This window comes from Crocodylus siamensis, chromosome 11, assembly GCF_052110815.1.
Source record: "Crocodylus siamensis isolate JL-2025a chromosome 11, ASM5211081v1, whole genome shotgun sequence".
Classification (NCBI taxonomy): domain Eukaryota; kingdom Metazoa; phylum Chordata; order Crocodylia; family Crocodylidae; genus Crocodylus; species Crocodylus siamensis.
Genome location: NC_143405.1, coordinates 8,643,213 through 8,668,251, shown reverse-complemented (window position 1 = coordinate 8,668,251; position 25,039 = coordinate 8,643,213). Strand labels below are relative to the sequence as shown.

The 25,039-nt window shown below is 44.8% G+C and overlaps 1 protein-coding gene across 9 annotated transcripts in view; it reads left to right on the top strand.

The window, feature by feature from the left end:
* Positions 1 to 25,039, top strand: part of FUBP3 (far upstream element binding protein 3) — a 51,525-nt gene that overhangs the window by 8,798 nt on the left and 17,688 nt on the right. For 5 of the 9 annotated variants that reach the window (XM_090021473.1, XM_090021470.1, XM_090021471.1 and 2 more), the window contains 10 exons: positions 13,095 to 13,145; positions 13,578 to 13,611; positions 15,766 to 15,815; positions 18,199 to 18,270; positions 19,038 to 19,095; positions 22,118 to 22,280; positions 22,778 to 22,876; positions 23,643 to 23,747; positions 24,088 to 24,190; positions 24,855 to 24,955. In XM_090021473.1, the coding sequence (XP_089877599.1) occupies positions 13,095 to 13,145; positions 13,578 to 13,611; positions 15,766 to 15,815; positions 18,199 to 18,270; positions 19,038 to 19,095; positions 22,118 to 22,280; positions 22,778 to 22,876; positions 23,643 to 23,747; positions 24,088 to 24,190; positions 24,855 to 24,955 (836 nt within the window). The remainder of the gene's footprint in view (positions 1 to 13,094; positions 13,146 to 13,577; positions 13,612 to 15,765; positions 15,816 to 18,198; positions 18,271 to 19,037; positions 19,096 to 22,117; positions 22,281 to 22,777; positions 22,877 to 23,642; positions 23,748 to 24,087; positions 24,191 to 24,854; positions 24,956 to 25,039) is intronic. The other 4 variants (XM_090021472.1, XM_090021467.1, XM_090021469.1 and 1 more) reach the window with 2 other exon arrangements.

Here is a 25,039-nt window from a genome sequence, read left to right as displayed (position 1 = left end):
GCTGGGGCCAGGGGCAGCAACACTACAACCATCCCAAAATTTGCCATACCCCCCTGCTCCCAGCTCTGCCACTCTCTGCCTTGGGCACAGCTCTGGCCCCAACCTGCAGCATCAGCCTGCCCTCGCTCTGTTCCCAGATCTGGGGGACATGTGCCCCCCATGCCTTCCCAGAGTGCAGCACCAGCCTTCCTCCCTCCCTCACCACAGGGGCCTCAATCTACCCTGCCCCCCAAGTCCATTCTCTCCCTCCTTGCCCCTTCCCCCGCAAGAGACTTACCAGCCAGATGCTGCTCTCCAAGCTGCCGGGCCGCATATCAGCAGTCAGATCAGTTTTGGCTGATATGGCTTGTTAAAAATCAGCCATCAGTATCAGCCCAAAAAATCATTATCGTGCACCCCTAGTTGACCTCTCTGCTGTTAGAAGGGTGGGTCTCAGCCTGTTCTGTTCTCCAGTATCAGCTGTATTTATACAAGAGGAAAACTGTTCCTTGCTTCCTCTTCAGTTCAGTGTCATCTCTTTTCTTTCAATGTATATACTATTTGTCAGGTGGGAGCAGGGTCTTAATTGGACCAGCTACAGCTACCTTCTGCCTTGGACTAACCCATGATTTGGAAATGTTTCTAGTCCCTTGCTGTGAGGAGCAAGTCCTGAAATAATTCTCCATATTCTGGTTTTCTTTCTGGCAGCTCGTTGTCTTACTGATTTAATGAGTGAACAGTCCAAACCTGCCACTGTTTCATAATCCAAATGGGATTCTTCTTCATAGCGTTTCTAATTGCCTACCTGGGTAAAATCTTTGATATTTGTTTTTTGTTTTTTTGAATGGACCAGACTTGATGAGTTATGTTTTGACACAGTTAAAAAAGGTTATAAAATACAATACTCGCTTGTTCTTCCAAACAAGTTGTCACACTTCACCTTGCCTTGAGGAACATGCCTAGTGTTGGACGTGAATCTATAATGGTTGTGTTTCCAGGGGTTTCTTCAGTTTGCAAAATATGAGCACTATAGTTTGTAGTAATGAGTACATATGGAGTCCAAAGTTTTCCCCTGAGTGGGTGCTTTTGGGCATAGGGAGTATTTTATTAATGTAGTGAACTCCTTCACTTGCTAAAATGTCAGGGATGATTTTTGGAGTGGCTTATGTAAGAACACGGTGTAGAATTTAACTTCCTTACTCCTATTACGGGTTTATATTTATAATAATGTTACATTCTACATGTTTGCTTGATATCTACAATCCTTACAAAACTAGATTGTGGCATGGTTTTTTGCGTCCAGTCCCACACTAGCAGACCAGTTACACTGAGGAGGGAAAAAGGAGGAGAGTGAATCTCTAATACTTTCTGCCCTGTGGTACAGTTTGTGGACTGGAAATTCCTGCATGTTGCACAATTGCTTCGTGTGTCATTGAAGAATGCATGCAGCAGCAGAAATGAATTTCAAAGGTAGGATGTTTTAATAAAAGGCATTGCACAAAAGTGCCAGAGGAAAAAATCGGAACTTGCCAAATACAAAGTATCATGTAGTATTGAGCTCACTATATCATGTTCAGATGAAATAGTTTTAAATTCACACTTCCCATATATCTAGGCCAGAAACAGATAGCCTCCTCAGTAATTGATGAGGTGGGAATGGTTTCCCAGCAACATGGGCATGTCTGCTTGAGCAGTGATATTCTCTACAGCCCTTTTAAATTCAGATATTTAGTTCTGTATGAAAGTCTGAAGTCTGTCTAGAATTCCAACAAAATATTGCTTTGTGCTTCATATTTTCTAAGTCTTGCATTTTGACATGTTGGGAGGATGACTCGTCATTTCCCACAGATGATGGTCTCACACTTAGCTGAAGCAGGTTTCAGTTAGTCATGTGTACGGATATTTGGGGAAAAGATGCTGGCCCCTTCCCAAAGTAGGAAGCAAATCCTTAGAACTTCCTTCCCTGCTTCTTAAGTTTCCTGGTCTTGATGGAGGTGAGCTCTGCGGAAGCACTCCATCTTGGAAGAAATAAAACTAACTTCAATGAGCTAAGGAGGATAGTTGGAGAAGCGCTGAGGTCCTGGGGGGGAGGGGAGCCAGGTGTCCAAGGAGAGTGGTCGCTCCTTAAGGAGACGATCCTCCAAGCCCAAAGGAAGGTAATCCCAACAAGGATCAAAGGGAGCAGGAGAGCACACAAGCCTCCGTGGCTCACCAAAAGCATCCAGGAATGTCTCCTTGCTAAAAAGGAGGCTTACACCCAGTGGAAAGAAGGGGTCATCACCAGGGAGGACTATTCTGTAGTTGCTCGGGGATGTAGGGGGGTAGTTAGGAAGGCCAAGGCAGAGATGGAACTGGGACTAGCTTCCCAGATCAAGGACAATAAGAAGTCCTTTTTTAAATACATAGGGGGTAAAAAGAAGGTCCCGGGTAATGTGGGGCCCTTGCAGGACGCGATGGGAAACTTGGTCGTCACACCAGACAGCAAAGCTAACATGTTTAACGATTTCTTTGCCTCCGTCTTCCTAAGTAGGGACCAGAACAGCCACCTCCCTGCTGGGCCCCCCTCGGGCCCTGGGGGAGGCACACCTGGGCCACAGGTTAGCGAGGATTTAGTTAGGGAGCTTCTGGAGGGGTTGGATGTATTCAAGTTAGCCGGTCCGGATGATCTTCACCCTAGAGTTCTAAAGGAACTGGCCGAGGTCATTGCAAGTCCCCTGGCACGGCTTTACGAGCACTTGTGGTGCTCTGGTGAGGTACCAGAGGACTGGAAGAGGGCCAACGTGGTCCCCATCTTCATAGATTTCATAGACATCAGGGCTGGAAGGGACCTCGAGAGATCGTCGAGTCCAGCCCCCTGCCCAAAGAGCAGGAAGTCAGCTGGGGTCATAGGATCACAGCAAGATAAGCATCCAATTTATTCTTGAAGGTGTTCAATGTAGGTGCTTGAACCACCTCCACTGGCAGACTGTTCCAGACCTTGGGGGCTCGGACAGTAAGGAAATTCTTCCTGATGTCCAGCCTGAAGCAGTCTTGCAGGAGTTTGTGACCGTTCGACCTAGTCATCCCTTGGGGTGCTGTGGTGAACAAACGTTCCCCCAGACCCTGGTGGTCACCCCTGATAAACTTATAGGTGGCCATCAGATCACCCCTGAGCCTGCGCTTTTCCAGGCTAAAGAGTCCCATGTCTCTCAGCCTGTCATCGTAAGATCTGTTTTCCTGACCTCTGATCATGCGCGTGGCTCTCCTCTGGACTCTCTCAAGCTTCTCCACATTCTTTTTGAATTGTGGAGCCCAAAACTGGACGCAGTACTCCAGCTGCGGCCTCACCAAGGCCGAGTACAAGGGGAGAATGACGTCCCGGGATTTGCTCGAGAAGCATCTATGGATGCAAGCCAGCGTTTTGGTCGCTTTACTAGCCGCAGCATCGCATTGCAGGCTCATGTTCATCTTGTGGTCAGTGATGACCCCCAAGTCTCTTTCTTCTGTAGTGCTATCCAACGTAGCACTGCCGAGCCTATAAGGATGCTGCAGGTTTTTCCTCCCAAGGTGGAGAACCTTGCATTTTTCGGTGTTAAACACCATGAGGTTCTCGTCTGCCCATTTGCTGAGCTTGTCCAGGTCAGCCTGAATCACCCGCCTGTCTTCTGGCGTGGATGCTTTGCCCCAAAGTTTGGTGTCATCGGCGAACTTGGCCACTCCACTCCTGACTCCAATGTCCACATCATTAACGAAGATGTTGAACAGGATGGGTCCCAGGACAGAGCCTTGAGGGACCCCACTGGTCACAGGGCACCACAATGAGTGACTGCCATCAATTACAACCCTCTGGGTCCGACCACGGAGCCAATTTCCCAGCCAGCGGATCGTGGTGGAGCCAAGACCACAACTGGGCAGTTTGGCCAAGAGGTGATCATGGGATACCAGATCAAAAGCTTTTTTGAAGTCAAGATATATGACATCAATCTCATCTCCCTTATCCAGGTGATATGTCACCTGGTCATAGAAGGAAATGAGATTGGTCAAACAAGACCTACCCGCAACAAACCCGTGCTGGCTATCCCTTAGGATGTTAGCCTGGGCCAGTCCCTCAAGGATGGCCTCCTTAATAAACTTTTCTAAGATCTTCCCCAGGATAGAAGTCAGGCTAATGGGCCTGTAGTTAGCCGGATCCACTCTCCTCCCTTTCTTGAAGATCGGCACCACATTGGCCTTCTTCCAGTCTTCAGGCACTACACCAGAGCGCCAGGACTTCTCAAAGACCCGTGCCAGGGGCTGGGCTATGATGCTCGCCAGCTCCTTGAGTACCCTGGGGTGCAGATTGTCAGGGCCGGCTGACTTGAAGGTATCCAGCTTCTCAAGGTGTTCCTTCACGAGGTCAAAGTACCTATTTAATAGGTTGGCTTTTTCCTGGGCGTCAGTTGTCAGTTGCCCCATCTGGTTTAGCAGGGGTCCAACGTTGCCCTTGCTTTTCCTCCGGCTCCCCACATATCTGAAAAAGGACTTTTTGTTGTCCTTGATGCTTGAAGCTAGTTGGAGTTCAGTTGCAGCCTTGGCTTTCCTGGTTTGCTCCCTGCAGGACCGGACCAGTGCAGAATAATCCTCCTTGGAGGTGAATCCCGTCCTCCATCCTTTGTAGGCTTTCCTTTTTAGCCGCAGGAGGTCCGCTAGGTCCCTGGAGAGCCAGGAGGGCTGCTGTGCCTTCTTGCTGCCTTTCCTCCGTGTTGGAATAGATTTAGCTTGTGCATTGAGGATCGCTTCCTTGAGAAGCAACCACTCTTCTTGAACTCCCATCTCCCTGGGGTCATGGTCCCTAAGGGCCTGACCGAGAAGCCTCTTGAGCTTGTCAAAATCGGCTTTTCTGAAGTCAAGGACTTCTGTGTTGCTGACTGACTTGCCAGCTTTAGGGCGGATGGTGAAGGTGATCAGCTCATGGTCGCTGTCACCCAGCTTCCCATCGATCACTAGGTCGCCGATTAGGTCGTCCCCCATAGCCAGTACCAGGTCGAGCAGCGCTTTGCCTCTCGTTGGCCCAAAGGCTTGTTGACTCAGGTAGAGGTCATCCACGCACGAGAGAAAGCTTTGCAACCGCTCGGATTTTGCTGAGTGATCTTCCCACGAGATGTCCGGGTAATTGAAGTCACCCATGACAACCAAGGTCCTGGAGCACAAGCGGCCTCAGTCAGTTCCCAGGCGAACTCCTGGTCAAGCTCAGGACTTTGAGCGGGAGGTCGTCAAAAGAGTCAGGAAGGAGGACCGGGGAAACTATAGGCCGGTTAGTCTTACCTCGATCCTAGGCAAGCTTTTTGAGAAAATTATGCTGGCACACATCCAGGAGGGGCCAGCAGGGGACTGCATGCTTAGGGGCAACCAACACGGGTTCATCAGTGGCAGGTCCTGTCAGACCAACCTGGTGGCCTTTTATGGTCAGATCACCAGATCATTAGATGCAGAGGCAGCAGTGGACATAGTCTTCCTGGACTTCCAGAAGGCTTTTGACACTGTCTCTCACCCCGTTCTCATTAAGAAACTGGGGGGCTGTGGTGTAGACACCCACACAGTCAAATGTGTCGCCAACTGGCTGGAGGGCCGCACCCAGAGGGTGGTAGTGGATGGGTCCTTCTCAACCTGGAAGGACGTGGGCAGTGGGGTCCCGCAGGGCTCGGTCCTCGGGCCCACACTGTTCAACATCTTCCTCAGTGATTTGAATGAGGGGGTAAAAAGCACCCTGTTCAGATTTGCTGATGACACTAAGATGTGGGGGGACGTGGGCACACTGGAAGGATGCAACAGGCTACAATCAGACCTAGACAGGTTACAAGGGTGGGCGGATGAGAATAGGATGGGTTTCAACACAGACAAGTGCAAGGTGATGCACCTCGGGAGGAACAACCGGCACCATACCTACAGGTTGGGGAACTCCCCTCTTGTCAGTACGGAGGCGGAAAAGGATCTGGGGGTCATCATTGACTCCAAGATGAACATGGGCCGGCAGTGTGGGGAGGCAGTTAGGAAGGCCAACCGCACCTTGTCATGCAGCCACAGATGCATCTCGAGCAGGTCCAAGGAGGTGATCCTCCCCCTCTATGTGGCACTGGTCAGGCCGCAGCGGAGTATTGCGCCCAGTTCTGGGCGCCGCACTTCAAGAGGGATGTGGACAACTTGGAGAGGGTCCAGAGGAGGCCACTCGTACGATCAGGGGCCAGCAGGGCAGGCCCTATGAGGAAAGGCGACGGGACCCAAACCTGTTCAGCCTCCACAAGAGAAGGCTGAGGGGGGATCTTGTGGCCTGTTATAAACTAGTCAGGGGGGACCAGCAGGCACTGGGGGAGTCACTGTTTCCCCGAGCACCACCAGGAGTGACCAGGAATAACGGTCACAAGCTGGCAGAGGGGAGATTTAGGCTAGACATCAGGAGGCGCGACTTCCCGGTCAGGGCGGCTAGGGTCTGGGACCAACTTCCAAGAGAAGTGGTGCAGGCTCCTACCCTGGGGGTGTTTAAGAGGAGGTTGGATGAACATCTTGCTGGGGTCGTTTGACCCCAGTCCTCTTTCCTGCCATGGCAGGGGTCGGACTAGATGATCTGCTCAGGTCCCTTCCGACCCTAGAAACTATGAAACTGTGAAGCTGTAACTACTGATTAGGAATGGGGGAGCATTTTACCAGACTGTAACATATCTCAAAATAAAAAAACAAACAAACTGAAAGATCACCTTGAAAAAGGAAGAATTTTAATTACTAATAAATTTGACTCAGTTCCGAACTGGCTAACTGCAGGAAGTCATCACTGTAGACGCCTCGGTGAAGTCCTCTGCTCATTGTGCAGCAACAGTCAAAGGAGAAAACAGTATGTTAGGAAGTGTAAAGAAGTAGATAAAGAGCAAATATTGAATATACTATATTGTATAGATTAGTTTTGGGATTCACCATGCATAATAGGCCTGAGGACTTCATTGCTACAAATTTATTATTCTAGCCAAGTGCTTATCAGAATTAATTAGAGTATTGGGGAGTTATGGGGATAGTAAGAACAGCTGGGTTCAGCTAGTAAAATATATATATTTTTTAAAAGTAAGGAAGGGGATGCATACCTTGAGGGTATCAGCTGACTAATCATTGCACAGAAATTGTGTGTAGAAAATAGGTTGCATAGCTGCCTAGCAGAGCATCTTCTTTTAAAGTCTCTTGAGTTGGCTGCTGTCAGTCTGACTGTTGCATCAGGGTGTTAAACACCCCAGGGGAATAGTGTCTGTGGTGATTGGTTTGGTTTTTTTAAATGCAAATCTGAAGTGAGACCTGCAAAATCGCATCTGAACGAGGTGTTTTGGCTTTATGTGAATTCTTAATACACAAATACACTCTAAATCATCCTGAAAAGGAAACTTTCTATCCAGAGACCTTGTACTTTCAAGTTAAGCTCATCCCAGAGTTTTACTTGCAGATTATAACTTCAGAATTAGTTAGTGCCACAGCCCGTATTAATTCTGACAAATGCAAATGCAGCTGCTCTCCTAAGGTTACTAGCTCCTTTTAGTTCCCTTGTAAATTCTTCATTCAGATACTTTCCTGTAGCTGCATCATTGAGTTTCAAAGCAGAACCATTTAGAGATGTGCAGTCTACTGAATTTTCTAAGCATCTGTTTTCTCACTATCTGCAAAGGATAGGTACACACATATTCACGCACTGGTTTAATTGGCTATAATATTTGAACTTTAAAAAACCCCCCACCCAGTAGTTTCAGATAATGCACTTTGCCTAGAATTGTGGTTTTTAGAATAGCAAAAGTCTGCTGTAAGACCAGTGAAAAAGAAGAGAAATACTTTTCTCAGCACTGTTGGTTAATGAAAGTGATTTGTGTGCCAAGCACTCTGATTATTCATGAAGTCATCACATTTTTACAGTGAGAGGGAGGAGAGGAAATACTCTTTTAGTAATCTTGAGTTTTACTTGTGATGGCATGAACTAGTTCTTAAACAGAAGCATGGGTATTTGATGAATCCCCCCATGCAAAGGAAAGCAGGGAAGACTGCTAGTATTATGTTCACAGCCTAGTATGTCCTCCATTGGGTATCTCAGTATCTTAGAAAGGAGCCTCTAATACTGTACAGGGGTTCTCTCTCCTTTGTAGCGTTTTTCCCATAACTTAATAAAGATGCTTCGGGGCTCCATGCTGTCACAGCTATAATTGTAAGGACCCCTTTCCTTTGTATTTACCATTACATGACATTTTCAGGGATCACTTCCATGAAACACCAGTATTAGGAAACTGTTTAATATTTTGGCAGTTAGAGGTGCACCAATGCATCGATCTGATATTGGATTGGCACCGAAATAAAGAAAATTGATTGCATCGGAAATGTGGGACGGAGCCATGGCTTGTCTATGAGGCACGGGGTGTGGGGGTCTGTCTCTGCTGCTGCACACATCCCAGGAGGGTGGCCGGGGGGGAGTGCCTCCAGATCTGCATGGGGGTGGGAAGTTGGTCTGAAGCTGTGAGCTGAGGCCAGAGCAGTGCTGGGCTCTTCCAGGTGGGGGTGGGCTGGGCTTGGGGTGGGCGGTGTCACTGCTGGGAGGGGAAAATATTGGGGTGGGGGGAAGCTGCTGCCTGCCCCGAGTGCAGCCCTGGCTCCCTTCCCACATGTTGGAAAGAGCATAGCGCAGCCCTGGCCCCTGCCCGCAGCTGCAGCCCTGGTCCCCCGACCCCAATGCAGATCCGGGGACACATACTCCCCCTCCCCACCCCCCGTGCCCTCCTGCAGTACGCACAATGGTGGGAGCTGCCCACCCCCCCACACTCCCCAGATGAGCCACTGCTCTGTCCCGCGCACTCTCCCTATGTCCCCCTGGGGTGTCCTGGCTAGACAGTGCCTGCCCCACTTCCCCCCTCACCACGGAGGGTGTTGATCTGCCCCCACCATGCCCCTTCTCTCCCCCCTCCCCTTATGCCACAACAGACTTAGTATCTGCATGCAGCTGTATCAGAAATCAGATCGGTATCAGCCAATATGCCTCCTTAAAAATCAGCCTCCAAAATCTCGGTGCATCCCTATTGGCAGTCTTTTAATACTATTTGGCAGCTGGAACAAGGGGAGCCAGCTTTCTCTAAAGCACTAGTGAACTGTGGCTCACAGTCCGGGGACATCAGCCCCAAGGGGTTGTTTCCTATCCCTTCCATAAACATAAGTTGGCTAACACCCACCTCTGGTAAGTTTTAAAGTAAATTTCATAATAAAAAACAATCCTAATTCCTAAAATTTTAAAAAAAAAAAGTCCCGATTCCTCCTTTTGTTACTGCACGTTCATGGCTGGATGTAGTTCTCTCATTCACCTTTCTCACCTAACTTGTCTGCTTTTCTTTTTTTACCAAATGATGTTTTTTCTTTCTTAATGCTTATGTCTATTCTCTGATTCCAATTTTGCAGCAGTTGTTCATGAGAATGACTTGCCTTTATTGAGGAAACCTAAGTCTTATCTCTGTCCATTTGTATAAGCAGCTGCCAGCAGTGCTGATTGATGTGGGCTTATGAAATTGTCCAAGACAAATGGTGGCAGTGTGCTGGTCATAACAAGTTCAGTTGCTTTTAGAGTCTTTCCAGGGGAAAGAGATTTGTCATAGAATTGGAAAACCATAATGTGCATATTTCTCTTATCTTAGCCTTAATATACAGTTTAGAAATGGCTACACTGACCCAGCGTACTAGATATGAAATGTATCTGGGAATGGAGCTGATATTTAGTTTCATTATTTCCTTTTCATAGAAACTGTGGTGGAGCAGACCCGGTATAGGCTGGGCAGGTAACCGAAAGCTCAAGTGGCTTTTTCATTTTGCATTACTGACTGCACAATCACTGAGACTTGATGCTTCAACAGCATCTTGGCTCAGTAGCTGTCCCCTTTGTCTAGGTGGGGAAGGGGAGGGCGCCATGCCCATTTTAGTGGTGGAAAAAATGATAGATTCACTACAGCCCTCCCCATATCACATGCCGTTGGGAGGAGAACTCGGTTCCAGGAATCTCCATTCCATTTTCTTTTGATCACTGTAGTTATATTAGCTTTCTGTTGCCAGATACTTCTAATTAAGGGCATGGTTTAACCAGCTTGCATCACCACATTGCTTTTGAGAAGGCAGCCTTGGGATTTTTTGGGTTTTTTTGTTGTTTTTTTAAAGGAAGTGGGAGCAAGTTATAGTAGCAGTATGTTGACTCTTGGAAGCTGAAGAGTTGCTGTCCAGATTCAGTGTTGAGATCTTCAAGGGAGTTCCTGCTTTTTTTAGTGACAGGTTTAAGAAGCAGTGTTCAGCCTTCAGTTTAGAAGTGTGTCACTGTCCTAGGGCAGCACAGGAGTTAGCCGACGACAGATGCAGGGTCTTGGCAAACCTTTTCTTTACATCTCCAAAAGTGTTCACAGCTTTTAGTGCAACAAGATAAGTCCACATTTCTTTAGGTTTCTTTATCGCTTGCGTAGGAGTATAGTCTATAGATCCCAGCAGGGACCATGTGTGCTATGTACTTTACAAAATACATTCAAGAGATAATAAAGGATAAGAAGTGTCTCTCTTGCAGAAGGGGAACTGAGGCAGAGTGTCACAGAGTCTGTAGCAGAGCCAGAACTGGACCCCAGATATCCCATGTCCCAGTTCATTCCTTAAAGTGCCATTGTTTCCCTTCATTTCTGTGAGTCTCAAAGCTGCAGACAGTTTATGTGCAATAATTGCAGTAATCCTCAGCAGCTGAAGAAAACACAGCCCCTCTCCCATCCAATTTCAATTCTTTCTGGCTTCATTAGGCAGAGAACTAGTGAAACTTCAGTGGGAGAGAATTTTTTTTTTCGTGTGGGGTGGGAATGGGTCACTTTCATCCCCCCCTCCTATTCTGGCTCAGTTTAATAAAAATAGCCTTGCTAGAACTTGTGTGGTCTGCAAACTTGTTTTTCCTCTGCCTTCTTTATATGATGCATCGCTTTGGTTTTATTCTAGCAAGAGGAGTGTTTTTTATCATAAAATCGTGTTCCAGCCATCCACATTAATTTAGTGGGAGGTGCTGCTGTGTGTTACGGGGTGGAAAATACACCCCCCCCCCCCCAGTCTCTGTTTGTTTTGTGCATCTGTTAGGTCAGATTCAGTTAAGGTGAAGCTAGAAGCAAGAAGAAGCATTATCAACCAGCAGGTGCCATTAACAGGAAATTGGACTGATTTTATTCAGTATTTTTTCCTTATTTGCAGTAAAATGACTGCAGTTACAGTTAAATTGTACTCAATAGATGTAAAAAGGGGGAGATGCATACGTGGCTTGTCAGAGTTCAGTCCCGTCCCTGGTATTAAGCAGAGGATGGTCCTTCTGCATAGAGGAGAACATTGCCCTTTGGTATTCCGATGTTTGCATCTGGCCCCAGACTTGTGCCTCTATTAGTCTCTGTCTTTCAGAGCAAAATGGGCATGTTGGAAAGAGAATAGCACATTAGATTGTTGGAACAATCTGCTATGTCTTTTTTTTCTTTTTCTCCCCGAAGTAGGAGAGTTTTGGGTTTTTTTGTTCACTAACTTTTTTTTGAATGGCCTTGTTTGTTGGCATCCTGCATTCATGGGAGGGCTATATGTAGATGGATGCTGATGGGATGGTTTTATGTTGCAGCATTAAGATTAGAAGCTGTGAAATCAGAGTCTGCTATAGACTTTGTGCTTGGTTCTTAACTACTTTGTGCATCCGTTTCATCACGTAAAATGGAGTTGATACCCACTTTACCTTGATGTGGGAAGGTTTAACTTGTTTGTAAAGCACTTGAAGTGTTTGGAAAGGAGCACAAAATCTTCTTTCCATAGATTACAAGTGCCATTTTTATTTGTTGGCAAAACAGCTTACACGTCTGCATCTGGTACCTTTTTCCCAAGAGCCAGTGTTGCCTTACAAAATGGAAGGTCTTGTAAACTTTAGGAAATGCTTGTGGGACAGATCTATATTTTTGAAACTGTACGTGGTGGTTTTAATTTAACCTGCTTGCTATGAAAGATGCTGGAATGGCTCTTTTTGTGGTGAGAAATTCTGAGAAGATCTAAAACCATAGGGTTGGCAATAACAGGAATAATCTTTCTTTGGTAAAATAGAGTGCAGTGGGGTGGGCCAGGTCCGTGACTGTGTACTGCAGTAATATGTAGAGAGATCTCTTGCCCTATCACTGTTGCAGTAGTGTTGTAAAACCTTGTTTGGGGCAGAATGGTGTGATTCTGAATCTCTTGTATAATTTGTTCAGCTCTTCTCTGTCCAGGTATCTTATCAGTTAGAGCAAATATCCTCCATTACATCACCCACTTTTTCTACTGCAATATTGATAGCTATCAAATTAGAGCATTTTATATTCAAAGAGAAAATATGCAAAGGCAAATCTAAAGGAGTCAATAACACAGCAGTTGTCTTATTGCAGAACTGAGTAGAGTAATAAAATATATATTCTGTCAATATTTTGGTCCTGGACCATTATCAAGATATTGATGGAAAACAGAAGTATGGTATTGACTCTTTGTCTATTTTAGTTATCTGAGCAGTGTGTCTAGCAACAGATTTTTACGTATTTTTTTTTTCTGTTTCATTTCAAGAATGAGAAGCCTCAGTTTTCTCACCGTATCAGCTGAATGACAACTTATTTCAGGTCAAAGAATGCATGGGTTGTTACTGAGCTGTTAGAAATAACCATGTTTATTATCCCAGGGCAAATGTTGGCCGGTTTCATCTGTTTTCACCATCTCTGCCCCCCAGCCATAGAATATAATCTTCAGCTAGTTGCTAAGACCAAATGGTCTGTTCTTGGAGGGGTGGGGGGTACTGCTGCAGGGGAAGTCCAGTAGGAAATCTTTCAGGGCTTTTTTTTATTATTATTTTGCAGTGGTCTCTTGTCTGTAAGTGCCTAATATTTTTACAGTAACTTCTGGAAGACAGATTAATCTGTGTGGGTTGGGATGAAACATAACAAATGCAGTCACTATTTGGTGAGATGATGGCTAATCATAACTGGGCCACCAGCTGACTAGTTAAGTGTGGCTGAAATGGGTATTCAATAGAAATGTAATAGAAGGATACAATTTTGGTGCCACAAGGTTACTTAACAGACCTATTCCTTTAACAGGTTTCCGTTTAAGTGGGCTCCATGGAGCACAGATAAGAGATACAGAGAGAAGTATGTGCAAGTGATCTCTAATGCTTTTGATTAGACTAAATCTCAAAATCTGTTTTTGGCCTTCTTTAATTTTTTTTTAATATGTTGCAATCTGCTTGATCTTTACCTTGGGTTTAATTTGGGAAGGGGGGAGGAGGTAAGTTGCAGGGATTTGGGCAGGCAGGATTTCCTCCCGTGACTCTCAGCATGGGGAGACACAGATCAATTTCCTATCATGTGTTCAGCTGGACACTGGGCTCTAGACTGTGCTGATCAAGAAATCCCCTCCTGTTTTATACCACATAACGCATTCATTTCAGCCACTGAACCTAAATTACTGTTTTGCTTCTCTTTCTTTTTTTGATGAAATGGTAAGAACTCTTTCTATAGGGATGAAGTTAGTTTATCCGTGCTAATGCTTTGATTTTTCTCTCTTTTCTCTCTCTGCCACAGTAGGTAACCAGTTAGGGGCCCTGGTACATCAAAGGTAAGCAGTGGGTTATGTTTTATTATTTATTGATCAGTTCTAATTGTTTATTGATCCACCATCTGTACTAGAGTGTTAGGAAGTCAGAGGTTGAGAACGTGGAGAAACTGTAGGCTCAGGCTTTTTCCAGACTGAAGTTTTTGCTAACCCTTTCCATGAGGGTGGAGCAAAGAGTTTACCTTTTCAGGTAAAACTTTTGATTTGACTTCATCTGTAGGGCAGAGCAGAATTAAATTGTATGATGTCTTCTCTCCAGAGCAAATCCTAAGGTGCAAATCTACTCTGGCTTCTGCCTCCCCATAGCCATTATTTTGGCATTAGAACAAGGGTCAGATTGCAGTTGGGTTTTTCTAGGTCTGCTCATTTAGATCGTCACTTTTCTTTAGCAGTTGATCATGACTTAGGGAAGCATGTTGCTTTTCAGAAGTTTGTTCTTGTTTTTTATAGGTGGTTCGTTTAGATTTCAAAGGGCTTTAAATAAAATAGCTACCACTATCGCATCTAACCAAGGCTTTTTGAGTTTTCAGCAAAACTGAACAGGTATGCAGCAGCACTTTTTTCTGTGCTTAACAGAAGTGTTAGAATGATGTTGTAACCACGATGGTCCAGGAATTGCTAGAGGCGAGCATTTGTTCAGAACAACTGGGTTTTTTGGGTTTTTTTTTGGGGGGGGGGGGGGGGGAGTTCATTGTCCTCTGTCCACCTTGAGAAATCATTGCCTCTGACAATGCTTGAAAGTGGTATTGTTAAACCAAGGGTGAAGTGTGATGTTAGAGTAGTGGCTCTCAACCTTTTTAGAGTTGAGACAGCGCCTCATTAGTCAATGAACCCCCCCCCTCAGAAAATGCCAGCTGTTTTTACTCATTTTTTGATAGTGCAAAGAGTTCAGAAAGACCACAATGTGCTTAGCGTTGTGTGGCATCCTGCAGCACCTTTGTAAGGCTCTTAAGATATTCCAGGGTCCTTCACCTCTGGTTGAGAGTCACTCTGCTAGGGCAATGAATATGCCTTTATTGTGCCTGTTTCTCCTCCAAATAGAGGACTTAATTCTCCAGTTCGCTGTATGTCATCACTTGCCTACATTAGGCTCTTTGCTGCAATGTGTAACCTTAATACCATATAGTCAGAACACTAATATTTAGGGTTTTGACACTGATGTGGATGAAACGTAAACAGTTGTAGACCTTTGGGCATTGTGTTATGGGTTATGTTAAACAGTGATAAGTATGTACCTATAGTGCTTGGGTACTGAGAAAAGTCTGTTAGAAGATCTTTTTCTAAAATCTGTCTGTGCCTGGCTTGAAGCCAGTAGCATACCATAAAATGTCTTCTAAATACTGTGTTAAAACCCTGTGAACTTCCTTGAAATACATGTAATTGCCATTAGGCAAATTACTGTACATGCACATATTGTACCTGTTTCAATATATGGCATGCTGGCAAATTTTATATTAATTGGATCGTATTTAACAGTAGCATCATGTTTTATTTTGTTTATTTAAACAAGAAGAAATATTTTGCTCTACTCAACATCCATTAGGCCTCAGATGAAAAGCTGTGGTCAGTTTTGGACGTCTCATTTTGAGGCACAGACAAATTAGAGTACTGAGTGCACTTGAAACAAAAGCTGTAGCGAAAGTAAGGTTTATGGAGGATAATTGAGAACAGTTTATGATGATTCCAGAAGGGGGAAAAATGCTAAGAGTCGTGCCTAAATATCTGAAGTGTACAAATGGATATTATGAAGGCTTCATGTAGTAATGGGCCTAAGCTGCAGCCTGGAAAATTGAGGTGAAATGTTAGAAAGGTGGGGGTGGGGGGGAGTGTGGAAAGCAGGTGGAAATGGAAGAAATCCCTTGCTGCATGTGCCTACCTGCTAGAGGTGGCAAGACCTGGAAAAGGAGATTTGGAGCATTCTTCCACTGGCCATTATTTAAGATTAAATTTGAAATGTATCAAAGAGTTTAGGGGTAACCAAATCAATTTTTCTCTAAGCCAGGGGATTAAATAGGTGACCCCAAGGGTACCTTCCAGCTTGTAGTCCCACATGTTCTTACTTTTGTATACAAAAGTTTTTCTTTGGTAGCTGACTTCGGGAGGGGGAGGTTTCCTTCCAAGCTGTTCTTTGCAGTGACTGTTTGAATCTGTTTTTAGGGCTGTAATAACAGAAGAATTCAAAGTGCCTGATAAAATGGTTGGATTTAGTAAGTATCCTGGATGCTTTAATACCATTCTGAATTGTACATTGTATTCACGAACATTTGCTTATTGTGCTGGGTGGGAAATAAAGGCGCATGATTTTACTGGTTGTGGAAAAACCTGGCCTAATAACACCATCCCCATTCTGGGCAAGTGAAATTTCCTGCTTGCCGCAAGAGTCACTGACCTGCACTTAAACCTTAACTCTCTGTCTGTTAAGGCACTCTGGGCATTTTTACATGTGTTCTCGACATGGCACCGGGTACATCAGCAGCGAATACCCCTCCGTACTGAGAAAATGGTACCAGTGCGCTTTGAACTAAAGCACATTGAATGTGTTTTAGTTCAAAGTGGACTGCTGCCATTTTCTCAATGCGGAGGTGCACTGCACCACATACATGTGATGTGTGAGGCTGCCAGAGCCCATCGATTTATGTGCTCGATTAAATGAGTCTGCTGCAACACTCTGGATTTGCAGTGCATCGCAGCAGGCTCCCTGCATGTGTGTAAGTGCCCTCTGCTTCCACAGTGCCGAGCGTGAGAAATGGGGTTTTGTGGGAGGGTGGGGAAGAGGGCAGATTTCTAAGGTCATGGTGTGTTGTTGTCTCCAGCTGTAGCTCCAGTTTCTTCACACCAGTTTATATAATAACTTGTAAAGAGCAAATTTATCTGCCTCTCATGAGACTTCATTTACTTTTGATTTATATTTCTGGCCGAGGCTGGAGAGGTGGGAAGATGTAATTTTTTTAGTACTAAATTGAAAGCTATTCTGATTTTGAAGGCAGGTCAGGCAGTGCTCCAAACCCTGTGTATACATCGCAGGGAGAAGTAACTAGCATGAACTCTTCTGTCCAGGTGGATCTTTTCCCTCCCTCCCACCTTCCTTCTTTGTTCTGCTTCCTTTCTTATTCCATCCCTCTTTTATTTTGCTTTCTTGTCCCTGATGCTGTTCTTCTCACACGCTTAATCTAGATTCCTGTTTTCCTCCCTGACTGTTCACTGTTTCTCCTTTCAAGGGAATCCTCCTGCTGTCATGACTCTCTTTAGCTAACACGTTTACTCTTCAGCTGCCGGATTCACTTCCTACGGCCACGGCATGTTCCCTAGCAGTCGGATCCCAACATGCCATCTCTTCTGGTAAAAGAGCATCCCCCAACACATTCTGCTTAGTGTATGCAGAGTAAAAAGGGAAATAGGAGTCCGTGTTGACTCGATACCTGTAGACTGACCAGTATGTCCAGCCTGAAGCTGAAAATGAAAGTTGCTTCCTGAGTTGGTTCCCTGGAAGAGGCTGTTATCAGAAGAATTTTAATGGTTTACTGTCCTGCTAACTTATTAAATCCTTTCTTTTCCTAATTTTGACTACCTGTTGTATCCATTTCTAAAGATACCACTTGAGCTTATAGGCATGTATTATCTTTTATTGGTCAAAGGCACCTGCAGCTTTGGATGAACAGCCCATTGGTGCGTGGAGGTTTTTGTCGTGTCTAATGAATGATAAAACAAGATTGTGGGATCCTTATAAATGGTGCTGCTCCCCTTCCACTCCCCACTCTCTTATTTAGAGGTCTAGGTGCTGGTCATACAGAGAGATGAGGCTGTGATGCTTTTTTAGCAATATGTATGAGGAAGAGGCCTCAGCAAAAAGCTAGTATGCGCACACATTCAGATTTAGGCAGATGCTGGTAGAGGCCTTTTCTGCAATTGAGGAGCCTCCATGGGCACAGAGCTACCCAAGCATCCTATTTGACTCGGCTTTCCAGCAGCTGTGTTGCGTATTGCTCTGGGAGGGATTGCCTGTGTGCGTGCTCTCCATGTCCTGCTGGGATGGAACCATCAGCCAGTGACGGGGGAAACTAAGGGAGACCAGTGTTTCATTTTCAGCTTGAGGTCTGGTTTGGCACATCAGTGCACTTGGGTTTCAGAAGTAAGAGTAGAATAGGCCAGCCTTTTGCCGTTGGGGAAGGGGCAGTCAGCTGAACTTAAAAAGAAAAAAACCAAAAAGAATAAAACCCTACTTGTTGGACCAAAAAATAATGGTAACAACTGTGTTTTTCAGTGGACTTGAGATTCAGGTTGTCTGTAAGAATGTCACATAAAGACATTATTCTGACGTGGCTGAGCATAGTAACATTTTAACTTACTCTGTATTCCCAGTTCAGTGCTAGACTGATTTTCAAGAAAATAGATTACTTAAATCCAGCAGTGTTTTAACGATGGCTGTCCATATTAAGGTTGGCTTCTGTGCCTACCAGAGTGCAGAAGCCAGTTTTGCGGCTCCAAAATAGAAACTCCCCTTTCCAACCAGCTGCAATGGAGTAAAGGGGGAGAAGTTGTGCAGTTAGTTCAAGTAACAGTAAATTCTGACGCTTGTTGAACTTGTTTCAGTAATCGGCAGGGGCGGTGAGCAGATCTCCCGGATTCAGGCAGAGTCTGGCTGCAAAATTCAGATTGCTCCAGGTAAGTCTCAGAGTATCATGGACAAGTAGTGTACGGTTGAAAGATAAGTCCGGTAGATCAGGCTCTGTGTGTGTATATAGACAGATATATAGATATTATCACTGGTTACCAACTGATGCACTAAGGCAATATGCATAGAAGGTCTATGAGGAGTGAAGTGATGAAGAGACCTTCCCTAATCAAGAGGCAGATGCCATTTGAACCTCGCACCAATGAATTGTCCATATTGTAGATAAAGAGAGTGAAAATGCTCAAATGTGGGGCTGCCTTTCATGGACACATCTTTAACAGGAGTGCATTTGTCTTGTCTTGGCACCAAATTTCTTTAGGGTGGCAGTTGTTCATCCATCTCTGATTGAGGAGATGGGACCAGTGTGAGGCAGCATGCTTTTATTTTACGACGTTGTCAGAGCTAGATTGAATGCTCCAGCAGGAGCAAGTTTGCTGGGTGATTGGAGGATAAATAAGATACTTAGCAAATATTTGTTTTACTGCTGGTACATAATTGTAATGACTTGCAGTCTAGTGTTCAAACCAAGTATGAGGCCTGATTGCATCACGCAACTGTGCGCGCTTTGAGACTGGCTGTCTCTCATCACCTCCTTATTTGCAGTCTGCAAAGAATGTAGATGTTAGTCTTTTTAACCACTGAGAGAGGGAAAGTTTCCTGAGCTGCTTGGGTCTGTCTGCTTAACTACCGATGGCCGTTGAGATACCCAAAATTGTGAAATAGCCAGTCCCTGTCATCCTCTTGTTTTTTTTCATAGACAGCGGGGGGATGCCTGAGAGGCCCTGTGTGCTCACCGGAACACCAGAGAGCATTGAGTGAGTCTTTCCTTAACTTTATTTTTTCCTTTCTGTTTCCTTTCCTCCTCTTCAACGCTGTGCTCTATCAGTGCTATTACTTAGTTAGCCTAACCAGCAAGTGTTGGCCTATAGAAACTTTAGGGTCACTGGACTCTAGAGCCACTTGGTCTAATGCTTAAAAATATACACACCAAAGGCTTCTTTCCATTACCATTTGTTTTACTCACTGCATAAATTCCCATGGAATCCCCCTCCAAAGGGTAAGGTTGCTCGTAGGGCACCTAGGATGCAGTTGGCTAACTGCACACTTCCAGGATACCAAACTAAGCCATTAAAGGGCACTTTTCTTCTTCCCCTCAATCTCCCCACACCTACTGAGATGACCATCCTTCCAGATGAAGAGGGACTGAACGAGGCCTCCAGAGCCTGTCGGTGCCACTCCTGAATAAGCTGGAGGTGTCGTTGCAGAGCAGCAGGAGGCTCATCGGTGTGCTGCCTCCACGTTGCTGCCAGCCAGAAGCAAAGGACTGAACAAGTCTTGACCTCTGAACCCTGCATGGCAGACGCATTCTCAGCAGTCCAGCAGGGGTATCTACTTGTAAGGCCTGTAGAAACTTTAGGGACAGTGTTTCCTCCCTCCCCCTTCCCAGGAGCTGAGTTTGAGACTCTCACAAACCAGTTGAGGCCCTCCTGCTGGGACTGGATCCAGGATCCTCAGGCGTACAGGAACACACTTAACATATGGAGCTGCTCTTTCTCTCCCCAACCTTTGGGTAGGTGGGTTTTTTAAAATCCATCTAGAAATTTGTGAGTTGCATTTGATGATAAAAAAATACAGACACAATGTCTTTCTTGAAAGAGAGAGACTCTCCCTATTATTCCACTCCTAAAAGATCTAAGGGTACGTAAATCTCCTTGCTGTGCCGTAATTCTGGAAGCAGTGAGCCAGAATAAATATAATTGGCAAGCACATATTACAGGGCAAACAATATGGTCTTGCCGGTATTGAAGCATTTTTCCTTTAGCAAAGGATATTTCAGAACAAGAATGAAATATTAAAAAGCTACAGTGCTTGGTGAGAGAGGCCTGGGGAAGCAGGGGAGAAACACGGGAGAACTACACTTTCTTTTTTTAGGATCTAAATATTCTGAGGTATGCAACTAAGTGTGCTTGTGTCCAAGGCTGTCCTTTAAAGAAGTGGGATTGTTCAGCTTGAGTGAGGAAGAAGGCTGAGGACATGGAAGTAGATGGAATTTAATTTGCTTCTCTGATAGCTGTAAGGTTAGCCTGACTATTTTGAGTTACTCTTGCAGCTACCTGCTGGGGGGGGAATAAAAGATGAGAAGGTACACACATGAAAAATAAGGAAATAAATCCAGATGTCAGACTGCCTCAAGAAGGGGTTTACATAAGAAAAAATTGGCTCCAGCAGGCATAGCCAATGATGAGCTAACAGGGCAGATTTCTTAACAACCTCTTCTGAAATGGTGAGCATCCTGTGCTGTTCTAGTCCTTTTCTCACGTAGCAGTGTTCCCATGAAACAAATCAACTTTATGTCAAATCATATTCACTAAGCCCTTAAATCTTGAAAGGTTATTTAAAAACAAAACACAGGCCTCAATTTGAGATGAGTTTCTGGAAAATGAAGCAGTCCTGTTTCTTGACTGAGGCAAGTGGTGGGTGAAGATGGTTCTCTAATGGCACACAGAGGAGATTGGGTCACTGTCCCCTGAGCTAGCAGTCCTGAATAAATGCCTGAACACTAGGAAGCCTTGTTTTCTCTGATTTAAAAAAAAAAAATCCAAAGTTTTCTGATTTAAAAAAAACAACAACAACCCCCAGTCCACTGTTTTCTGTGATTAGTGTGGGTATATACATGGGTAAAAATATCCGTGTGTGTGTGTGTGCAAACGTATATATACATATCAGAAAAAATGTGGGTGGGTGGTGCAGTTTAAATCGGAAAACTTGGGATTTTTTTATCAGAGAAAACTAGGAATCCCTGGTGATCATGTGGGGATGCTTTGCATGGGAACGAGAGTCAGGTTTCTTGTGTGCTTTTGATGGTTGAGTGCTAAGTAGAAGAAAGGGAAAGCCAAAGCCACTTAGGTGCAAATAGGACATCGCTGGTCTGGCTCTCTCCACTTCTGTAAGTGGGTATGGGCAGGGATAAAAATGGGCACGTTGGTGTCAGAGACTGGGAGTTGCAGTCAGCCAGCTCAGACATGCTAAAGCTTCCAGAACCGTGGTCTTTAAATCTTTTGGAATGTCCCTAATTTGTTCTCCATCTGCTCTCACCAGCAGCATGAAAACGGAGTCTGTCGCTCTAACTTTTAACACAGGAGATCAGCTGCATATTTTATGCAGCCTCAGCAATCCCAGCCAGTATACAGAGCTGTAAACACACTGTGTTGGCACTGCTGGAGACAGCAGGCAGAGGGGGAAGAATGGGGCAGTCACTTGTGGCTCTGTCTCATCACAGTTTTGTGACCAAGCCTCCTGCACTTACTACATCAGAGCAATGCTCCACCCCTGCCTTGACTGCAAAGCAAGACAAGGTTTGGGATTTATAAACATAGATATTGAAAAGAAGTGTGTTAGACATTAAAGCATCTTAGTTTCATAGTTTCTAGGGTCGGAAGGGACCTGAACAGATCATCTAGTCCGACCCCCTGCCATGGCAGGAAAGAATACTGGGGTCAAATGACCCCAGCAAGATGTGCATCTAATTTTGACTTTATTTAAGAGGTGTAATATATGGTACACTGAGAGTAGTAGTGCAAACCCCTTTAAAAAATTGCTGGCATCTGCTGTGTCAAGAGGTGTTGCTTCCTCCTCTCCTTTTGAATACCCAAGTGGAAAGTAGGTGGTGGAAAGGGGACTTGGCATTTCAGAGGGTGACTGTGCTAACCATGATTTCCTTCTCATCTCTTCACTTCTCCTCCTCCCCCAAAATGTCTTGGGTTCCAGTGCTTCCTAGTCTCTTGGTCAGATGAAACAGTGTTGTCTAATGGTTCTTTTCATCGGTTCTTTTTGAAGACAAGCAAAGCGGCTACTGGGGCAGATTGTAGATCGCTGTCGGAATGGACCCGGCTTTCACAACGATGTTGATGGCAACAGTACAATCCAGGAAATTCTGATTCCAGCATCCAAAGTGGGCCTAGTCATCGGCAAAGGAGGTGAAACAATAAAACAATTGCAGGTGCGCATGCGTCATTTCTTTCTAGGAAATCTCCTCTACCTGCATTTCTCTAGAACAGCAAACAGTGCTTTGAAAATAGAGCCTTTAGATCGTGCTGTTGGAGATTAAGATGTTAGTTATTCCCCTTCTGAGATCTGGGTTCAAATATACGTTTGAGTTTGACCTTAGCTGTGCTCCTAATAGATGTGCCTGTATTGTAAAAGTAATATATAGGTCATGGCAAAATGTGGGCTGCACTGGTGCCTTTGGGATGGTGTTAATGTCCACTGTGCCGTTCCAAAGCAGGGCTTCTCTCTGCAGTTAGTCTTTCAGCACCTAAAGCTGACATTTAACATCTTCCCTTCTCCCTTTCCCTGCAATTAGAATAAGAGAGATGGGTTTTTGTGTTTTTAAATTAGAACTCGGATATGTGGTGATCAAATGTAGACCCCCTACTGCTCATGCCCCTGCTTTATTTCAGGGTCTTTACTTATTCAAGTGTTGTGTATTGTTTGCAGGAGCGAACGGGTGTGAAAATGATCATGATACAAGATGGTCCATTACCCACTGGAGCAGATAAACCTCTCCGTATTACGGGAGATGCATTTAAAGTACAGGTATTGTAGTAAAAACCAGTAATACATTGGGCATCGTTAAGAAGGGAGCACAAAAACAAAAAAGAAAACATCGTAATAGCACTGTATAAATCCATGGTGAGCTCACATCTTGAATACTGCCTTCAGTTCTGATCTCTACCTCTCAGAGAAGATGTAATGGAGTTAAAGATCCAAAGGAGGGCCACAGGGATGATCAAGGGGAGATGGAAAAGGCTAGGGCTCTTCAGTCCAGAAAGAAGAATGCTGAAATGTGTGTGTTTTGGGGGCAAGGGGTAGACAAGGTAGAGGTCTATAAAATCTTGTGGGATGTAGATTGAGTGCATAGGGGATGATTATTTCCCAAACCCCAGAATATAAGAACGAAGGGGCAGCCGCTGAAATTATCAGGTGACAGGCTTACAGTAAGTAAGGGGAAGTAATTTTTACACAGCACGTAGTTAGCTTGCAGAACTCATTGCCACAGAAGATCGTGAAAGCGGATAGTATAAACAGGTTTGAAAAGGGCTTCAACAGTTTCATGGAGGGCTCGTCCACTGGGAGCTATTAAATGGAACAGTTGAGGATGTGTCCTGTGTCATCATCCTTAAACCACTGATGGTTGATGTCAGGGAGTATATGACAAAGGATGGATCACTTGCAAAAGCAAGTCCAAGGAGAGCAGTTTGTCTCCTTAGTGTAAGTAACTGTGCTACTTAAAATCTGCTCATCAGCTACCCTTTGGGAGTGGCATGGATTTACACTACTTGTAATTTCTTTCCTGCTCTAGCAAGCAAGGGAGATGGTACTGGAGATCATCCGGGAGAAAGATCAAGCGGACTTTCGAGGCGTACGCAGTGATTTCAGTTCTAGAATGGGAGGCGGCAGTATAGAGGTATGTTTTGCCTTTGTTGGTATTATGGTGACCTGCCTGCATAGAGGGTGTGGGATGGTTTTCCAGAGGAGGGTTGAAGGAGCTATCAGAAGGCACTTCTTTTTCTTAGGATATGATCTTGAGAAATGGCATTCTCCTAGTATAGACAGTTAATTGTGTTTGAGGGGAAAATAATGATGGGTGGCCTATATTTTGTGTTTCTTGCATGGTATGATTTCTGTAGCTAGAGCTGTTAAATTTGATGTGGCCTAGTAAAGTTAAATATGCGCTTCCTTATAAAAATGTGTATGCTATATTCTAATTCCTTGATCTTTCACATCACTTTGTTTTTTTTCATCAGGTCTCTGTGCCCAGGTTTGCTGTTGGAATAGTAATAGGAAGAAATGGAGAAATGATCAAGAAGATTCAGAATGATGCTGGTGTTAGGATTCAATTTAAACCAGGTTTGTGGGAAGACAGAGGTGTCTTACGAACAGTGTTCCAATTAGGGGCCGCTAAGGTTTATCATCTAGTTTGTCTGCATTGTCAGCTCCTTCTCTCTTTACAGAGAGCTCAACACCTCTTCCTAGTACCAATTTTTATAGGTTGTATCATCTCCTTGGTCCCTCATGCACTTTACAGAAGGTTCTTCCAGACTGCTTAAAAATTAGGAAATGAGATTTCATTCCAAAGCATTAGACATTATGGTATCAGTGTCTTGGTTTTGTAGCTTATTGACGCAGGAAATAGTTTATGGAATAAGTTTATTTTTCCTACTTTAAAGAACTGCTTTGGGACATGAACCTTTGGAGATCAGAAGCTGATGAATTCAAGTTAATTCTTTGGGTCCTTGGCTGTCTGCTGTCTTGTCAAAGCTGTCTTTGTCCTTTAAAAACCTTAACAGTCACTTTCAGGGCTTATCATGTTGCATGTGAAAGTGTTGCAGATGAAGACCAGGTTTTTTGGTAAATGGGAAAGGCTGAAGGTGGATGAGGTAGATAAGTCTAACATGCTTGCTCACCTACCTGAAAACGCTGCTGGCTATGACAGCACTGGAGAAGGAAGCTTTGCTTGATGGGTGGGTGTTTATCCTTTTTAATTTAGTCTTTGCCATCTTTGGCTTCACAGATGATGGGATTAGTCCTGAAAGAATCGCACAGGTCATGGGCCTTCCTGATCGGTGTCAGCACGCAGCTCACATCATCAATGATCTTATTCTTACAGCACAGGTGGGTATTGTTGAGTTCCTTGAAGATGCCTCTAGCATTATGTGGGGGGGGGCATAGTTAAAGTAGCCACTTAGTGCATATGGT